Source organism: Balaenoptera acutorostrata, chromosome 1 (assembly GCF_949987535.1).
Source record: "Balaenoptera acutorostrata chromosome 1, mBalAcu1.1, whole genome shotgun sequence".
Classification (NCBI taxonomy): domain Eukaryota; kingdom Metazoa; phylum Chordata; class Mammalia; order Artiodactyla; family Balaenopteridae; genus Balaenoptera; species Balaenoptera acutorostrata.
In genome coordinates this window covers 12,281,968-12,298,084 of record NC_080064.1, presented here as the reverse complement: position 1 = coordinate 12,298,084, position 16,117 = coordinate 12,281,968, and the positions used below count along the sequence as shown (strand labels likewise).

At 61.0% G+C, this 16,117-nt stretch overlaps 3 protein-coding genes across 7 annotated transcripts in view; all 3 read right to left on the bottom strand.

Moving 5' to 3' along the window:
- Positions 1–4,322: 4,322 nt before the first annotated feature.
- TMEM82 (transmembrane protein 82) lies at positions 4,323–10,232 on the bottom strand. 2 transcript variants are annotated; one of them, XM_007174969.2, is made up of 6 exons: positions 10,131–10,232; positions 7,888–9,052; positions 7,513–7,687; positions 6,475–6,892; positions 5,059–5,246; positions 4,323–4,729 (listed from the first exon to the last, which is right to left on the bottom strand). In XM_007174969.2, the coding sequence occupies exons 2-6, from the start codon at positions 8,187–8,189 to the stop codon at positions 4,640–4,642; spliced, it is 1,173 nt and encodes a 390-aa protein (XP_007175031.2). In that variant the 5' UTR covers positions 8,190–9,052; positions 10,131–10,232; the 3' UTR covers positions 4,323–4,639. The 2 variants fall into 2 exon arrangements, with proteins under 2 accessions (XP_007175031.2, XP_007175032.2); XM_007174970.2 differs by lacking the exon at positions 10,131–10,232 and having other exon boundaries at positions 7,888–7,960; positions 8,102–9,608.
- Positions 9,609–12,966, bottom strand: SLC25A34 (solute carrier family 25 member 34). 2 transcript variants are annotated; one of them, XM_007174971.3, is made up of 5 exons: positions 12,546–12,966; positions 11,853–11,918; positions 11,600–11,752; positions 11,064–11,198; positions 9,609–10,416 (listed from the first exon to the last, which is right to left on the bottom strand). In XM_007174971.3, the coding sequence occupies exons 1-5, from the start codon at positions 12,963–12,965 to the stop codon at positions 10,234–10,236; spliced, it is 957 nt and encodes a 318-aa protein (XP_007175033.1). In that variant the 5' UTR covers position 12,966; the 3' UTR covers positions 9,609–10,233. The 2 variants fall into 2 exon arrangements, with proteins under 2 accessions (XP_007175033.1, XP_007175034.1); XM_007174972.3 differs by lacking the exon at positions 11,600–11,752.
- Positions 12,967–14,729: 1,763 nt separating this feature from the next.
- The window catches only part of PLEKHM2 (pleckstrin homology and RUN domain containing M2), a 39,370-nt gene continuing 37,982 nt past the window's right edge, over positions 14,730–16,117 (bottom strand). For all 3 annotated transcript variants that reach the window (XM_057543880.1, XM_057543877.1, XM_057543884.1), the window contains one exon: positions 14,730–15,657. In XM_057543880.1, the coding sequence (XP_057399863.1) occupies positions 15,523–15,657 (135 nt within the window). In that variant the 3' untranslated portion in view covers positions 14,730–15,522. The remainder of the gene's footprint in view (positions 15,658–16,117) is intronic.

The window sequence follows — 16,117 nt, the reverse complement described above, 5'->3', positions numbered from 1 at the left end:
TGAGACCCCCTCCTTACTGAAGTGTAATGTGGCCGAGACCCTGCCAGGGCCCCTCGCCGGCCTCCCCACTTCTCTCTTCCGCAGAGGTGGGCTTAACTGTGAAGTTAATGAAACTTAAATGCTCAGGCCTCTCACTTGCACGGCCCCTGTGAGGACTGGGGTTCTCTGGAAGTTATGAAGTGTTCTAGGAGGGAGGGGCAGCTAGGTTACACTCAGGAAACATTTCTCTTTAAGTGTTCCTGGCAAACTGCCCACAGAGGTGTCAGAAGAAGGACCCAAACCTCCAGGGTTCCAGCAGCTTGTCCTGCTTTTCTTTCTCATTCTCAGTCAATGTTCACTTTCATATGAATTTTGTATTCTTTTTTCTAAAGGGGACCCTGTTTTTTTTTGGCCGCACCATGCGGCATGTGAGATCTTAGTTCCCCGACCAGTGATCAAACCTGCGCCCCCTGCCTTGGAAGTGCGGAGTCCTAACCATTGGACCGCCAGGGAAGTCCCTAAAGGAGACCCTTAAAATTGGATTCGCCCTGGTCTTACTCCTTACAATCCATTCTCCAAGCCGGCCAGGCCATCTCGCTAAAGCAGCATGTGGTCATCACAGGCCCCGACACCCCTTCTGTGGCTCCCAACGCTCTTGGGGAAAATGCGAAACCCTCCCCTGTCCTGGCGATCCGGCCCCAGCCCACTTCCGTGACAGCATCTCCCGCCACTGTGCCCGTTGCCTCCTCGGCTCCAGCCACACTGACCCGACCCCTCCTCCATCCCTCAGGCCACTCAGGAACCTTGAGACCTGCCTGGGCTTCACCACCACCCCATGTCCTGGGGACTCCCCCTCAACCTTCAGGACTGGTTTCTGCAGCTCTTTCTCAGCGAGGTCTCCCTGAACTCCAGACCACATCACACACCTCACAACACCTGGACCCTCCACTGATGCTGACCACACCTGCTTGAGGTAACCCTGCTCTGTCCCTGGAGGCCCTCATCTCATTCACCCAGTTGCTCAGGCCCCAAATCAGAGTTCCCAGGATTCCTCTCTTCCTCTCAAGCCCACATCTAATTGACCAGGAAATCTTATCAATCTTTCAAAACATGTTCAGAATCCAACTACCCTGGCCACCTCCACGGCCACCACCCTGGTCCAAGCCCCCGTGCTCTCATCTGGGTTGTTTCAAATGCTTTCAAACTGGTTTACTGTTTCTACACTGTCTATTCTAAAAACAGCAAGGAGAGGAATCCTTTAAAAACGTAAAAGTCAGATTATGTCACCTCCATGTGCAAACCCTCCACTGGCTGCTCATCACAGGGGAATAAATTCCTAATGCTGGCTGTGGCCCTGAGCGATCTGGTCCCTGCCCACTTCTGTGACCTCATTCCTGCCACTCCATCCTCTCTGTGATGCTCCAGCCATGCTAAATTTCCTGCTGTTCCTGGATTCTTCCAGCTTGTTCCCACCTCAGGGCCTTTACCTGTGCTGTTCTCTCAGCCTGGGGTGTTCTTCCCTCAGCTTTCCGCTTGGCCTGCTCCTGCAGTCCATTCAGGTCTCCTCAAAGAAGCCTTCTGTGGAAAGCAGCTTCTAGAATGGCCCCCTGAGGACCCCCACCCTCTGCCATGCCCTTGTGTAATCCCTTTCTCTAAAGGGTGGGCTAGACCCAGCGACTTGCTTCTAACCAATAGAATACAGCAGAAGAGTGGGATGTCGCTTTTAACACGGGGTTACAAAGATGGTGACTTCTATGGTGACGGTGACTTCCACAGTCAGGAAGTTGGCTGCCATGTTGTGGGCTGCCCTGTGGAGAGGCCCACGTGGCAAGGAACTGAGGGAGACCCTGGCCAATAGCCAGAGAGGAACTGAGCCCCTCGGTCCACTAGCCCATGAGAAACTGAATCCTGCCAACAGCAATGTGAGTGAGACTGGAAGTGGATCCTGCTCCAGTCGAGCCTTAAGATGACACCATAGCCTTGGGTGACACCTTGACTGTGGCCTGTGAGACCCTGAGCCAGAACACCCAGCCAGTGAGACCCTGAGCCAGAACACCCAGCCAAGCTGCACCTAGATTCCCAACCCCCAGAAAAAGTGAGACAATAAGTGTCTGTTGTTTCACGCTGCTGTTTCAGGGTCATTTGCTACATAGCTGTAGATAACAAATACACCCTCCTTCACCCTTGTCACTCTATCCCCATACCCAAATTTTTTTTTTTTTTTTTCCCAGCACCAGTTGCTACTTGTGCATCTTGCTCATCCTCAGTATTTGGCCCAGAGCCTCGCCCCCTGCAGATGTTCAGTAATAGGGGAAGGAATGCAGGACATCAAGAGGGACAATGCCATAGCTCAGAAAACCCACAGGTGGGAGGGCTCAGGAGGGAGGAGGAAGGCTCACCCCAATCCCAGGTGCTCCAGAGGTACCATTCCCTCTTAGCAGGGACTGGGGCTCGGGTTTCCCACCTCTTCAGAAGGATGCTGTTTCGGGCCCAGGATCTGGGATCTCATGGTCTGTGGCAGAACAAGTTCAGCTTCATGCCCCTGTTGCAGACCATACCTTTTCGATTTCCTCTGCCCTCTGGACTTCAGGCCTAGTTCTCTTTGTTTGGTAGGGCTCACTAGAGTGATCGAATTTTTATACCCTTGTCAGATTTTTCACAAAAATAATTTAACAGATAAGAAAAGAATACTATTCCAGCCCACATGGCCCAATTTTTGTTTGGAAAACAGTCCCTGTGCCCATAAAAAGGAAAGGACTGCCAAGTCCAATCTCCTCCCAGCCCTGTCCCCACTGGGTCCTGGGCTGTATGGGGGGCTGGGAGGCCAGGGAACCTTCCAGCAAAAACATCAGGCCCGAGTTGGAACCCGGTGTCCAGTCTGGCTCTGGCAAGGGGCTGGCCCTGTGCTCACCTAACTGAGCCATTTCCTCCCAGACTGGAGCAAGTTTCCTGCCCAGAGGGAACCAAGCACACTCCCAGGCAGAGGTGGGCTGGGTTCTGTATTGGGGGAGGGGCACCCACAGGCACTTCCCCCACCTCAGCTACTCTGGGGCTGAAAGGCCACTCCTGGGGGTGGGATGGAGAGCAGGGGATCAGAAGTTGGGCTCGAACTGTCTGTTGGTGGCCATGAGCTGAAACCACCCCGTCTGGCCTTGGGACCAGCCTGTCCCTGTATCTCAGGTGCACCCAGGGTGGGGAGTGGAATCCTAGGCCAGACTCTGTCTGCTCCAAAGCAGTAGACTTTGGGTGACCACGGTGGGCTTTGCTGAGAAGTGGGACCCATTAGAGCCCGGAATCCTCGAACAACCTTCTCCAGGTCCCACCTCCTCCCTGGTGCCTCCCCTGCCTCTCCCAGACAACCTGACCCTCACAACCCCTTTGGAAGCCCCCTGGCTGGGAGTCTCCTTTGCTCTGTGGGGTCCCTCCTGGGAAAGGGCCCCTGAGTTGGGGCCCTCAATCCCCATGGACACAAACTGCCTTGTGGGCTGGGTGCCTGGGCCAGGAGAACATGGGTGTGGGTAGAGCCTCAGGCTAACCTGGACAAAAGGTGGTGGGAACAACATTCCAGAACCTACCAGGAATGGACCTGCCGTATTTTTTATGCCCACCTCTGTTAGTTTCCCTAGCCCCAATTCTTCAACAAGAAGTGGGTAGCAGGGAAAATGCACAGCACTTGAACTCTGCGGGTCAGGCTGCCTGATTCAAATCCTGCCTTGCCACCAACTAGCTGTGTGTCCTTGAGCAAGTTACTTAGTCTCTCTGAACCTCGGTTTCTGAATCTAAAAAGGGATAAGAGTACCTGCCTCTTGGGGCTGATGTTGAAATGAGATAATAAAAATGCTCAGTGCAGTGCCCAACACATGGTAGTTGTTCTTCTGACAGGCTCAGAGAGGGGCAGTGGCCTACCCAAGGCCACACAGCAGGTAAGCAGAGGAGCTGGTACCCAACCTTTTTCCATATACTCTGTGGCCTTCATGAGCTGGGCCCTGCAGGGGATACAAGGCTGAACAGGGCTGAGACGGGAAGGATCCTCGTGTCAGGGTCAGAGGCTGGGGACCAAGGGCACCGACAGAGGCCTAAGCATCGTACTCCCTCCAGTTGTTTCTTAGCCTAGGATGGGACAGGATGCGGGCATCATCCACCCAAGAAGCAGGTGAGTCCTAGACCATGTGCCCATCCACGCCACTGCATCCCCATCACCTCCTCAGCCACCTCAATATTAAATTCCTGAACCCCAGGGACCCAGCTGGCCCATATCCCAGGAGCCTGCCTCAGTCGGAGAGCTTTGTGGCCTTAGAAAAGCCCCTTCACCTCTCTGCGTGTTCATGATTCTGAGACAAATCTGAGAGAATCACCTTTATTGTTTGTGGAAAGGGCAAGGGAGGTTGGCAAAGGGGGAAGCCATTCTGAGGATACAATCTCTCCCCACCCCCCAACGCTCCGGGAAGGCAGGGCTGAGGGGCTGTATCCATTGCCCACCCTGAGAAAAAGGGTTAACCCAGCAGCCTCCATGTGTCCCCACCCTCTGCGGGGCCCAGCCCCAAATCCTCCCCTCCCTCCCGGGGGGTCCCCAGTGCTCCAGGTGGGGGGCAGCCCTGCCATTCTGCCGCCAGGTGAGCCCGGGCGGCTCTGAGAGACTCCAAGTCCCTGCTGAGGTAAGTCAGGAGGGGGCCGTCCCCTGCGGCTGGGCAGGTGCCGAGGGCTGGGGCTGGCTTGGAGCTGACGCGGAAGGCCTCTGGGGTGGAAAATCCTGAGGGCAGGCAGGGAAGAAAGGATGGAGGGCGCCACTCAATTCCCCCATCCCGCAGGGGGGCCTCAGCCTTCCGATTTTCAGGGCCTTCCTCCCGTTCAGGGGCCTCTGGGGCACTGGATAGGGTGGGGGGCGCCCATCCCGTTCCTAGTGACCCTGGCTACCGAGGGGTCAAAAGTTAACCCCAGGTGGGAGAGGGGATTCCAGCTGCCTCCGACCCCCACCCCAAGAAAGGTCACCCCGGCTCTTCTGAAAACTTGTCGAGGCTCCCAGGGCTGTCTGGAGCGGGGCTTCAGTGTCTGGGGCACGTTCAGGGAGGGGGTGCCCACCTGTATCTGGCAAAGATCAAACAGGGTGCGGGTGCCCAGCAGACACCAGAGCTCGCCCAACAGGGAGATGAGGATGCCCAGGAGGTCCAGCCAGCGGCCCACGGTCAGCAGCAGCAGCAAGAGGCCGCACATGCGTACCAGCACCGTCTGGACCTGGCTCTGCAGGCCGGGATGCCGCTGCTGCTCCTCTACAGAGACACGGTCCCCGTCACCGTCCCCGTCCCCGTCTGCCTGCCTGCCTGCCCTGAGGTCCAGCTGAGTCGGTTGCCTGGATCCCCCAGCTCCCCCTCCCGCTTTCCTCGGCGCGTGCCTTCCCCTCCCCAGGCAGCCCCGCTCCCTTCCTCCTCACCCACCCCCACTCCGAGCAACTACAGGGGCGCTTCTTCCTCCCAGGCCTCACTGCCCACCCACAGCCTCCCCCTGCAGTCAGGACAGGAGTTGTCCTGACTCCTCTTTCCTGCACTCCCTCGTGCGATCCATCAGTAAGCCCTATGAGCTCTTTCTGCCAAGTAGATCTGGGTCCCAGCCCCCTTCATCTCTCACAGCAGGCTTCTCATTGGGCTCCCGTCTTCTGATCTTGACCCTACAACTCAGTGTGTACTCAGCAGCCGGTAGCCTTCTCAACACACTAACGAGATGAAATCATTCCTCTGCTTATAATCCTCCCAGGATTTCCCACTGCATTTGGAGTAAACTCCAAACTCCTCACCTTGTGAGGTCCTGCCCCATGTGACTGGAGTCCCCTCTCTGACCTCATCTCATCTCTGACTTGGTCCCCCTTGCTCTCTAGCCCCAGCGATCCAAGTTTTCACCAAGCATGCTAGGTTCATTCGCACCTCAGGGCCTTTGCACCTGCTGCTCTGCCTGCCTGACTGCCCTTCCTTGTCCTGACTCTTCCATCCCATCACTACTCTGCAGCCAGGTGGCTCCTCCTAGAGCCCAGATCTGATCAGGCCACTTTCCCCTGCTTAAAACCCTGCAATGGCTTCTCATCAGACTACCTTGCCTGGATGATGACAGCTCTTCATCAGGCCCCTGTGAACCCAGCCAGCCTCATCTGCACCACTTGCCTCCGTGACAACACTCCAACTGTTTTCACGCCTTGTCTCACTTCTGGGCTTTGGCATTTATGGTTCCCTCTGCCAGGATCTCCTTTGCTCCCTCATCTCTCCCAGGGGCTCCTGCTTATCCTTCAAGGCCCAATTCAAGTACTGTGTCTCCAGGCTCCCCCTGCACGCTGCACCCTTATCTGAGCTGCCCCACTGCGTGGCCCCTGCTAGCAGGCTGGGTGCTCTGGGGTGGCAGGGGCAGGGTCTGAGTGTCGTCGGCCTCCCCAGGGCCTAGCACAGCGCTGGGCCTGGGTCAGACGGTGGGATGTGAGTGCCGAGTGAATGAACTGCCGCCCGCGACCCTCACCCTGCATGTAGATGAGCAGCAGGGTGTAGCAGATGGTGAGCGGCATCCAGAAGCGCACAGCCTCCGAGGTGGTCAGGAAGTCCCGGTTGAGGAGGGCCACGGCTGCCAGGTTGCCCACTGCAAAGGTCACGGCCAGGGCGCGGCCCAGCAGCCGGGGGAGGCCGCGAGCGCCAGCCAGCAGGCCCAGGCAGACCCCACAGTAGCGCTGGCTGCTGTGCAGCTCGTAGAGCTGGCAGACGTGGCGGCGGAGGCGCCGGGTGCCCGAGCTGAGCAGCGCGGCCAGCCCCAGGCCCAGCAGCAGGTTCAGCATGCGCTGCGGGGCGCCCTCCTGCAGGAAGCTCAGGCTGCAGGTCAGCCCACAGCCCAGTGAGTACTGGCACAGTAGGTACAGCTGCAGCCTCTCGGTGCCCCGGGCGCCCTGGGCGGGGGAGGTGGCAGAGAGGGGCCACGATTGTGAGGGCTCAGGCCACTCCTCACCGCGCGGGGACCCAGAGGGTGTCAAGGCACAGATGGTCCACTCTGTGGGAGGCCGGGGCCCGAAGGAACCTCAGGGGCTGTTCCCAAAGAGGGAATATTGCCTTCAGGTCAAGCCCTACTGGGATCATTTCTCTCAGCTTAATTTCAACCATGATGATTACTTGGGACCTATCTGCCTGCTGAAGGGTGGTGGCTCAAAGCCTTCGAGACCTGGGTTCAAAGCCCGACTCTACTTCTTGCTGGTTGTTGGCCACGGATAAGCCACGTAGCATCTCTGAGCCTTAGTTTCCCACGTGTGAGATCGGGATCACAGCAGACTTTTACCCCCTGTGGTTCTGAGGATGAGATGATGCACTCAAAGCATCTAGCACAGGGCCTGGCTCATGGGAAGCTCTCGACATCTGGGAGCTGCTGTGTTATCTTCTTGGACTGGGGTGGTGTCCACTCTGAGTGGAGACTCGGCTTTGGCGGTGACAACTGGGCCCAGTTTCCTGTATTTGGGGGTGAAAACTAGGGCCCAGGGCCGGGCCGTCCTCACCCACCACCTGCCTGTGGTCTTACCTTGTCCAGGGAAAGCAGCATGGAGACAGCCCGGAGGGAGAACTCGAGCACCACGAGGGCGGCCACCCGGACCCCCACGACGGTCAGGATCAGGGCCAGCCCTGCCAGGTGCACGGTCTCCAGCGAGGCCCACTGGGCCCGCAGCCGCTCCTTTTCAAGCCGCCGCTCCGGGTCACTGTGGAGGCAGAGGGGGCACGGGCAGAGGGGCAGAACCACCAGCCTCGTCCCTGGAGGGGGTCCCGGTGCCCCCAGCCACACCCTGGGGGTTAGGGACAGGTGGTCTCTTCCTCCCAGTCCTCCCCTCGGAGGAGGCCGGAGTCGCATGCAGTGTGGGCTCCAGGGGGCTGGGAGGGGGCCGGGGAGGCGGGCACTCACTTGGTACAGCCCACGAAGAAGTAGACCTTCAGGAGGTTGTTCAGGACGGAGACTCCGCAGGCCCCGACGAGGCCTGACGGGGTTAGTGGGGAGGGTAGGTAGCTTGGTAGGGTTAGAGGAGGGGGCGGTGGGAGACGCACGTGGGTGGCGTTCGTCTTGCGCTGGGCTGGAGTCCCGGAGGGGGCGGGGCTGAGGGGATGGGGGAGGCGCTCACCTTGCAGGAGGGCGTCGAGGAGGCTGGAGCCCCACTCAAGGGAGGGGAGGCTGGGGAGCCAGGAGGGGAGGGACAGCAGGGAGAGCATGGCCGCCAGGATCCAGCCCCAGCCTCCGGCCTGGTCTGCGCCAGCGAGACCGCAACGTCACCACCACCGGGCAAAGGTGGTGGAGACGAGGGGAGGGGCTGGGAGGGGTCAAAAGCCCAGGCGAGGGGAAGGGAGGGGAGGAGAGGGGAGGGGAGGAGAGCCAGGGCCTTAAACCTTTGGGCTGCTGGGTTAACACCGCTGCCCAGGGGCTCCCCATTTGGGCAGCATGTGGTGGGGGGCATCTCTGGGTGGGCTGGTTCTGTCCTGCTTTTCTCAGGACAGAGACCAACCCACCCCTGGGCCTTGCCACCCATCCCTTCCTGAAGCCCCAGGCCTCGCCTCTTCTGCCCTCCCCCAGCCTCCGGTCTGGGTCCCCCCCTCAGCCCAAGGTCTGGAAGGGGGGCTTCGATCTCCCCACAGCCTGAGGTCAGGCTCTTCCCTCTCAGCCCAAGGTCTGGAGGGGGGCGTCTCTCCCGCCACAGCCCGGTGCTGGGATCCAGCGCTGGGCCCTCCCCTCCTGCGCCGTAGGGCAGTCCGCCTTGACGATCCTCCCCGTGTCCACTAGGTGGCAGGCCTCACTTGGCCTGAGGGGCGGGGCTGGCTCGCTCCCGTTCTTTTGGCTCCTCCTTTCTCAGACCGAGAGAGAGCCACGGGTGTGGGTTCAGGGGTCGGGAGACTGAGGCTGCCAGCAGGGGGGAGTCGTTGAAGTAGACAAAATAGAAAACTTTATTGGTTTGGAGTGTGCAGTAGGGCTGCCCCTGGGGAGCAGCTCTTTGCAGACATGGGGTGTGGCAGGGAAGGTAGTTCAGGCTGCTTGACTTCTCGGCCAGTCCTGCCCCTTCAGGGGCTCAGCATCCACTTCCCTAGAACAAAGGTCGGTGCAGGCCTTAGGAACACGCCCATGGTGGGAGGGTGGCTGCAGCGTGGGGAAAGAGCCTGGGATGAGGACGCCCAGCTCTACTACCTTGGGCAAGTCACTTCCTTTCCCGGGACCTGAGTCTTCTCACCTGAACAATGGGCACCATCAAGCGCTACCTTTCAGGACTGTCGTGAGAATCTGTGCAAATGTCCACAGTGCTGGGCACCTAGGAGACCCTCAGTAAAAGCCCTCAGTTGATGCGCTGAATTGTGTCCCCTTCCCCTCCCCAGATTCGTATATTGAAGTTCTAACCTCAGAATGCGATTCTTTGGAGGCAGGGTCCTAAAGAAAGCAATTCTCCAAGGAAGTAATGATGAGTAAGTTAACATGAGGTCATTAAGGGTGGATCCTAATCCAATATGACTGGTGTCCTTATAAGAAGGGACTAGGACACAGACACACAGAGGGAAGACCATGTGGGGACACGGAGAAGACGGCCACCTACAAGCCAAGAAGAGAGGCCTCAGAGAAAACCAACCCTGCCGACACCTTGATCAGAATTACGAAAAAATAACGTTGTGTTGTTTAAGCCGCCTAGTCTGAGGTCCTCTATGACAGCGGCCCTGCCAGTCTAACACAGACGATGACATTATGGCCTCACGATGCTCCCCAGGGCGTCCCCACATGTACAGTGATCCCTCAGGGGCACCCAGCACCCATGGTCCTGGCTCTTGCCAAGGGCACAGGTCTGGGCTGGGCAAAGCTGGGTTCTCTGCCCCTTCAAAGCTGTGTGGCTTTGGTCAAAGCACTTCACCTTTCTGAGCCTCCGCTTCCGAATCAGTAACAGCATTTTACTGTCTCGTACTGTGTGAGGACTAAGCGAGCTGGTGCACGTAAGCGGCCCAGCTCACGGTGATGTTCACGCCCTGGAGCGGTTATTAGAACAATGAGATAAGGTTACCCAGGACAGAGAGGGAAGAGCTTTCTGGAGAACAGAGTGGGTGGTGATTCAAGGCGGATCTGTTGGCCCTGGGTGGGCCACGGGGCTGGGTTGACCACAGCTGTCTACACCCTCCCCGAACCTGCGGCAGGGCCTGGGCCTGGGCGGGCTCCGGGACGGCCATTCCCAGCGCGGGCCGTCACTTCCTGCCAAGGGCCCGGCTGTGTCAGGCTGAAGGACGCCGCCTAGCTGCCCTGGTGCTGGGCCCGCCCGGCCAGTTTCCGGAGCTCATCCCAGAAGAGCATGCTGAGGATGGTGTGGGGACCCAGGCGCAGGTAGGTGGGGCCCAGACCCTTGTAGAGCGCCAGGGGGCCCTCCTGCCGCCAGATCTTCACCAGGCAGTCGGCGAGGCCGCCATACAGCCGGCCCTGGGGACAGACACAGGGCAGACATCACTACAGGCGTCGTGGGGCCCTGGCTGGCACAACGGGGTGTGTCTGTGTGTAAGGGCTTCTGTGGCACCTCAGAAAGGGCACTCCCCCAAGCTCGGCAAATCACGTAATAGTAACCCTTCGGGCTGTGAAAGTTAAAAAGGGGCCTCTTCCTCCAGGCAGCCACAGCCCCAGGCCAGGGGCTCAGCTTGGTTAGTGGCATGCAGGTGGATTTCACCGCTAACTCAGCCCGTGGAGGGCACCTTTGTGTTGGGCACGCCTTGCACCAGTGTACGTGATGGCCCCTGTGCGTCTGTGAGGCTGTGGGGTCAGGACTCGATTCCAGTTCAGGCTCCTCCACCTACCGGCTGTGTGACCTCAGGCAAGTCACTTGATCTCTCTGAGCCTCAGTCTCCTCATCAGGAGAATGAAAGTTGTTGTGAGGACAGAATAGAATCCAGGTGTGAAAATGCTTAGTACATGCTTGGGACATAGGTGTTCAGCAAACAAGCCGAATTAATGTGTGTGCGTGTATGTCACACTTCTCCGTGTCTCTGGCTCTGTGTGTGTGTGTGTGTATGTGTGTGTGTGTTGGGGGAGGCTGTCCAGCTCCCACGCCCTCCCCGACTCTGTCCCCTGCTCACCCTGCCCGCTCCGTCCACAGGCTGATTGTACAGCCGCGTGCTGACCACGTCGAAGGGGGTCATGACTGTGACCACAGCTACGCTGCTAATCATGCCCCCGGCCAGGGCCACCAGCCAGCTGTCCTCTGGGAGCCACTGTGGGGACATACAGGCTGCTGAGCCCTGTAGTGCCCTCCACCCCACGACGTGGTGCCCACCCCATCCTCTCAGCGCCCGGGGGCTGCAAGAGCTAGGGAAAGGGGGGCAGATGAGGCCCCTCCGGCCACTCCCCACCCCCACCCCCCACTGCCCTGAGCTCCTTTGCAGCTGGAGGGTTCACTGCTGACTCTCCACTCTTGCTGGACCCGAGGGCCAGAATCACGGCCCTGAGGGCAGAGTCAGGGCCCTCGGCTTTCTAAAGGGGCCTGTCACCAGCCCCTGGGCTTCCCTGCGTGGGGTCCAGCTGGAGATGTGGAGGCGCGATAAGGGCCCGGACAGAGAGGGAGAAAGGAGGCCGGAGGCCCTTGTGCTCCTGGGTGTGGGTGGGAGCTCCTCACCTGTTGCTCCTGCACCCAGGCCTTGGCGGAGGCGAAGGTGGCCAGCTGAGCAGCCGAGCCGACCATGACCCGGGGCACGGCCCCACCCACACCCTGCCACAGCCCCACCAGGCCCCGCTGCCGCCAGATGGTCCCCAAGGCATCCAGGACGTTCTGCAGGGAGAGGGCACAGGGTCACCGGGCGGCCCCTGCCCGCCCAGGGGCCCATCCAGCCCACCCAGCCGGGGAAGCTCCGGGGAGTGACGGTCCCCACCTGGTGAGGGTGCTGGTGTCCCACAGCCATCGCGGCCACCGTCTGGGCCTGCAGCTGCGTTTTGACCTGTGAGAGCAGAGGTGACACAGGGCCTGGGGACGGAACCTTAGAAGAGCCTGGACAAGCTGTGCGTGTTGAGGGCACCCCTCCCCGGGCCCTGACACCCACACCTCCCTGAGCCCACACCTGCAGCTTTGTGGGGGGTGTGGAATAGGGTTGGGGGTGAGGCTCTGGCGTCGGCTTGGGTCTGCATCTGGCTGTGACCTGGGACAAGTTACTTAACCTTCTCTCGGCCTGCCTGCTCACCCTGGGAAGACTGCTCTGGGGACCAAGAGAGATGATGACCGTAGCATCCAGGCTAGGATGTGGGGCCCTCTCTCGATGGAAGCTTTATGCTTAACTTGCACAGGGCACGCAGCAAGACAAGCGACCACGTGGGTCTGAGCCAGCACACCTCCTGCCACCCTCTGCCCCCTCCCCCGGCTCAGGACCAGTGGGGCAGGGGCCCCAGGGGAGCAAGGTTCAGGGCGAGGCCCTGGTGCCCTGGACCAAGGGGCAGATTCCAGGCCTGGGCAGGGACGTCCTGGGGAGCAGCCCCACCCCATCTGCTCCACGGAGGCCAGCCCAGGAGGCTGCAGAGCCCCCATGGGAGCTGGGTCACAGGGTGGGAGCAGATGGAGACAAGGCACTCACCAGGTAAGCAGGGCTCCCCACGAAGGCTCCCAGTGCCCCTGCCACCGCGCCCGCGACCACGGTGCCACCCGGCTGCTGGGCGAGCCCGGCCTGGCATGCCAGGCTGTAACAGTAGAAGCGGACGCCGTTCATGAGGCCCTGGTACAGGAGGCCGGCAGCCAGCCCCTTCTGCAGGCCGCACAGCCCATCTGCACGGGCCACAGCGACCACAGAGGCCACAAAGCCCCGGTAGTGCCGAGGATAGGTGCCCCGGGCCTGCAGCTCCCCCTGCAGCTGCAGCCGCGTCTTCACCACCTCCAAGGGGTTGGTGAAGACACAGGCCAGGCAACAGGCCGAGGCGCCCAGCACCAGGTCCACAGCTGGAGCCACCGTCTCCATGGCCTCCGGGCCAGGGGCCGGCTGTGCCCGTGTCAGGGGCATGGGCACGGGCCCTGGCGTGGCGGTGCTTAGGCTGTCTTCACCCCCACAGGACCACAGGGCTGGGGATCGAGGGAGACTGGGGCCATGTCTGGAGGGCAGAGGTCCGGGTCAGAGAAGCCGGCTGCTGCCAGGCGGCCCTGCTCTATCTCAGGAGTCCACCTGCTCTGCTCCTTCCTGGGAGCCTGGGACACGCCCCCGCCGGCTCTGGACCAATCCCAGCTGCCTACGTCCCCCACACCTCCCCGCCGGGGGAGGGCCTGGACCCTGGGATCTGGGGGAAAGGTCACTGGGGCCCCAAGGGAGACGCGGGGTGGGGGTGGGGGTGGGGGGGGTGGGGCAGAAAGTGCCAATCAGCCAAGACGCCTCCTCCTGCCCCTCTGGTCCTCCAGCCTTCCCTCTGTCCCTGGGGCAAAGGGCTGGTGCTGCTGTCCTCCCTCCGGCTTGGCCAGTCCTGCTGTAGCTCAGGGCCCTGGGCAAGAGGCAGCTGCTTGGGAGGCTCGTCTCAGCAACTCAGCAACTGCCCCCCCACCCCCACCCCTGCCACTGTGTGCCGTCCCCTTTCCCGGCCTCAGTCTTCCAGGCTGGCTCCCACAGTCTGTGGTCCCACCGCCAGTGAGGGCAGAGGGCTCCGGAGTTCTGGGGAACTGATCTGGAATCCCAGGAGCTGCTCTTATGTGTGCCCTGGGCAAGTCAGTTCCTTTCTTTGAGCTTCAGTCTCTCCATCTGTAAGATGGGGATATGGATACCCACTGCAGAGGTTCTTTGGAGGATTACAGATGTGTGAAGAACGCCTAGCACAGTGCTTCACTCAGTAATAGGCGGCCCACATCCCCCCCTGCCTGGGGGCCCTGAGTGGGTAGGAGATGGAAAAATAAGGGCCACTGTGTCTCAAGGAGTGACCCTGTAGCTTTGGTCGCTCACCTGGTAAGGACTTGCCCCCTAGTCCTGCCCCTCCTCTTGGTGGGAGCCGCTCCTGGGCTGTGGTTCTCTGGAGCAGAGGCCCAGGCATGGGAATGGACCTTTGTGCCTGGTGAGAAGGGACCTCCCAGCCCTGGGCACTACTGCCAGGTGCCAGGCTGCTCAGGTGGGGGGCCAGCAACACCTTGCCCACCACGGCCTCTGCCCCATGGTACCTCTCTCCTACCAGGGCCACCCTGCATCACCCAAGTCCCAATCAGAACCAGAGGCAGGGCCGCCCTGCCCAGAACCCCACCTCTGTGGCCTCCACACCTGCTTCTTCCAGGTGTCCACCCCTTTCCTCCCAGCTGTGAGGCCCTGGAGGCTGCAGTGCCGAGGGGCTTGAGGGCTGCAGAGCTCCTCCTAGGCCTGGCAGGCTGGGCACCCTCCGGCCAGCCCCGGGGTAGCAGCTCAACAAGAGGTCTTGGGGACAGCTTGGATTCTCCCGGGTTGATCCCGAGTGGCCGGCACTCAGTCCCCAGAGCTGGGGAGGCAGGGCGGGCAGGAGCGCCCTGCCCTGGCAGTGTAGACACGGCCTGGGACTCGAGCTGGTGGCTGCCCTGCCCTGGCCACTGCAGGAAACAGGAAGGAGGGCGAAGGTCCGGCCAAGAAGCCCCCAGGGCCCGAACCCCTCCACACAGTGAGCGCTGGGGGCAGCCGCCAGTGATCTGGACCCCGCTGTGGGCACAGAGCCTCTGATGGAAGAGCATTTGTGGAATGAATGAGGAACGAAGGGCCGAGTGGCCTGAGAGGAGGCGCCGGAGATCCCTCACCTCCACCCTGGTCAAAAAGGGCCAGTGACAAGTCTTGGCAATATAACATGTCTGTTTTATTTTAAAAAACAAAACCCAAGCCACCTGACCCCTTCCCCCAGAGGGCCCTCTTGGGAAGGACCTGGCTCCAGCCAGGCAGGGGACACAGGCTGGTGGGCTTTGCTCCTCTCTAAGCCCTCCTCCCTCCCCTTTGCTCCTGGCAAAAGGAGATGGCCTGATCCCTGGGTCCTACAGGCACTGCCAGGTTTGGAGGAGGGGAGGTAGGGGGCCGTGGACATGCAGGGCCTCCTGGTAGCCAGGGAGGGCCATCCCGGCCCCCTGCAACCCCCCGGGCCCTGGAAGGCAGGGAGCAGTGTGCTTGGGGATGGAGCTAGTGAGGAGGAGACATGCACTGAGACCGCGGTGTTCCAGCTTCCCTCCCAGCCGGGTGAATGTTCAAACATGAACAGGGATGGCCGGGCACTCAGAGCCCCCAGGGCGGCCTAAGCCTCTGCCCGGGCCCCTGACCCAGGGGAGGAAGAGGGGCTCCTGCCCTCCTGGTCCTTCTGCCCCTCTCGTGGAGTGAGGCGGTGGCCCCGGGGAAGGGGGCCGTGCATCTGCAGAGCCCATAGGGCTCGGACCCTCTGCCCCCAGCACTTCCCAGTTGCCACCTGCCGGGCAGGAGGCCCAGGGTGTTGAGCACCCGTTCTGGATCCCTGGGAGGGAGACCTTGTCTCAAGCCCCACTCGGTGGTTCTGCTGCCCGGGAACGTGGGTGGGAGCCTGGCCCTGAGCAGCCGCTCGCCTGCCTCCCTCTCCTGCCCCTCCAGGACGCCAGCCAGCTCCGCCTCAGCACCAGGGGTCCCGGGAGGCTCTGCCCCGGCACAGGCTGTCGCTCCGCTGCCAGGCGCTGTGGATGAGGCTCAGGGCGTCCTCAAACTTCTTGTTGGAGGCTTCCTGGATGGCCTTACGGGGCAGGTCCACCTGTGTGGGGCGTGCAGGGAACCTGAGGGCTGTACCAAGAGCCCCCAGGGAGCCGAGGGGCCGTGGGGTCCCCCCGCACCAGGTGTAACCTTGCCCTGGAACTATATCCACGCTGCTGAGATCTCCTGCTCCTCAAGGAGGGGCTCAGGCCGACGGGGTGAGGCTCCCTGAGCCGCCTCCTTCCAGGGAAGGCCCCGGTTCTCGGAGGAGGGGGCTGGGGGTGGGGCGGGGAGGCGGGCCGTGGAACTCTGCCCAGGGCTGGTCCGGAGCTTCCGCGGGGCCGCCCAGCACGTGCTCAAACTGCGATCTGTCCAGGCATTCGATGAGGCCCTCTCAGCCTGGTGCTGAGCTCCGTGTCCCCGTCATCCGGGCACAGCTCTAGCCCCACCGGAAGCACTTAATGCCGGCTTTTTCATGGGAACTGAGAAGGTCAGGAATGGCGTTTCCTGGGCTCTATGCT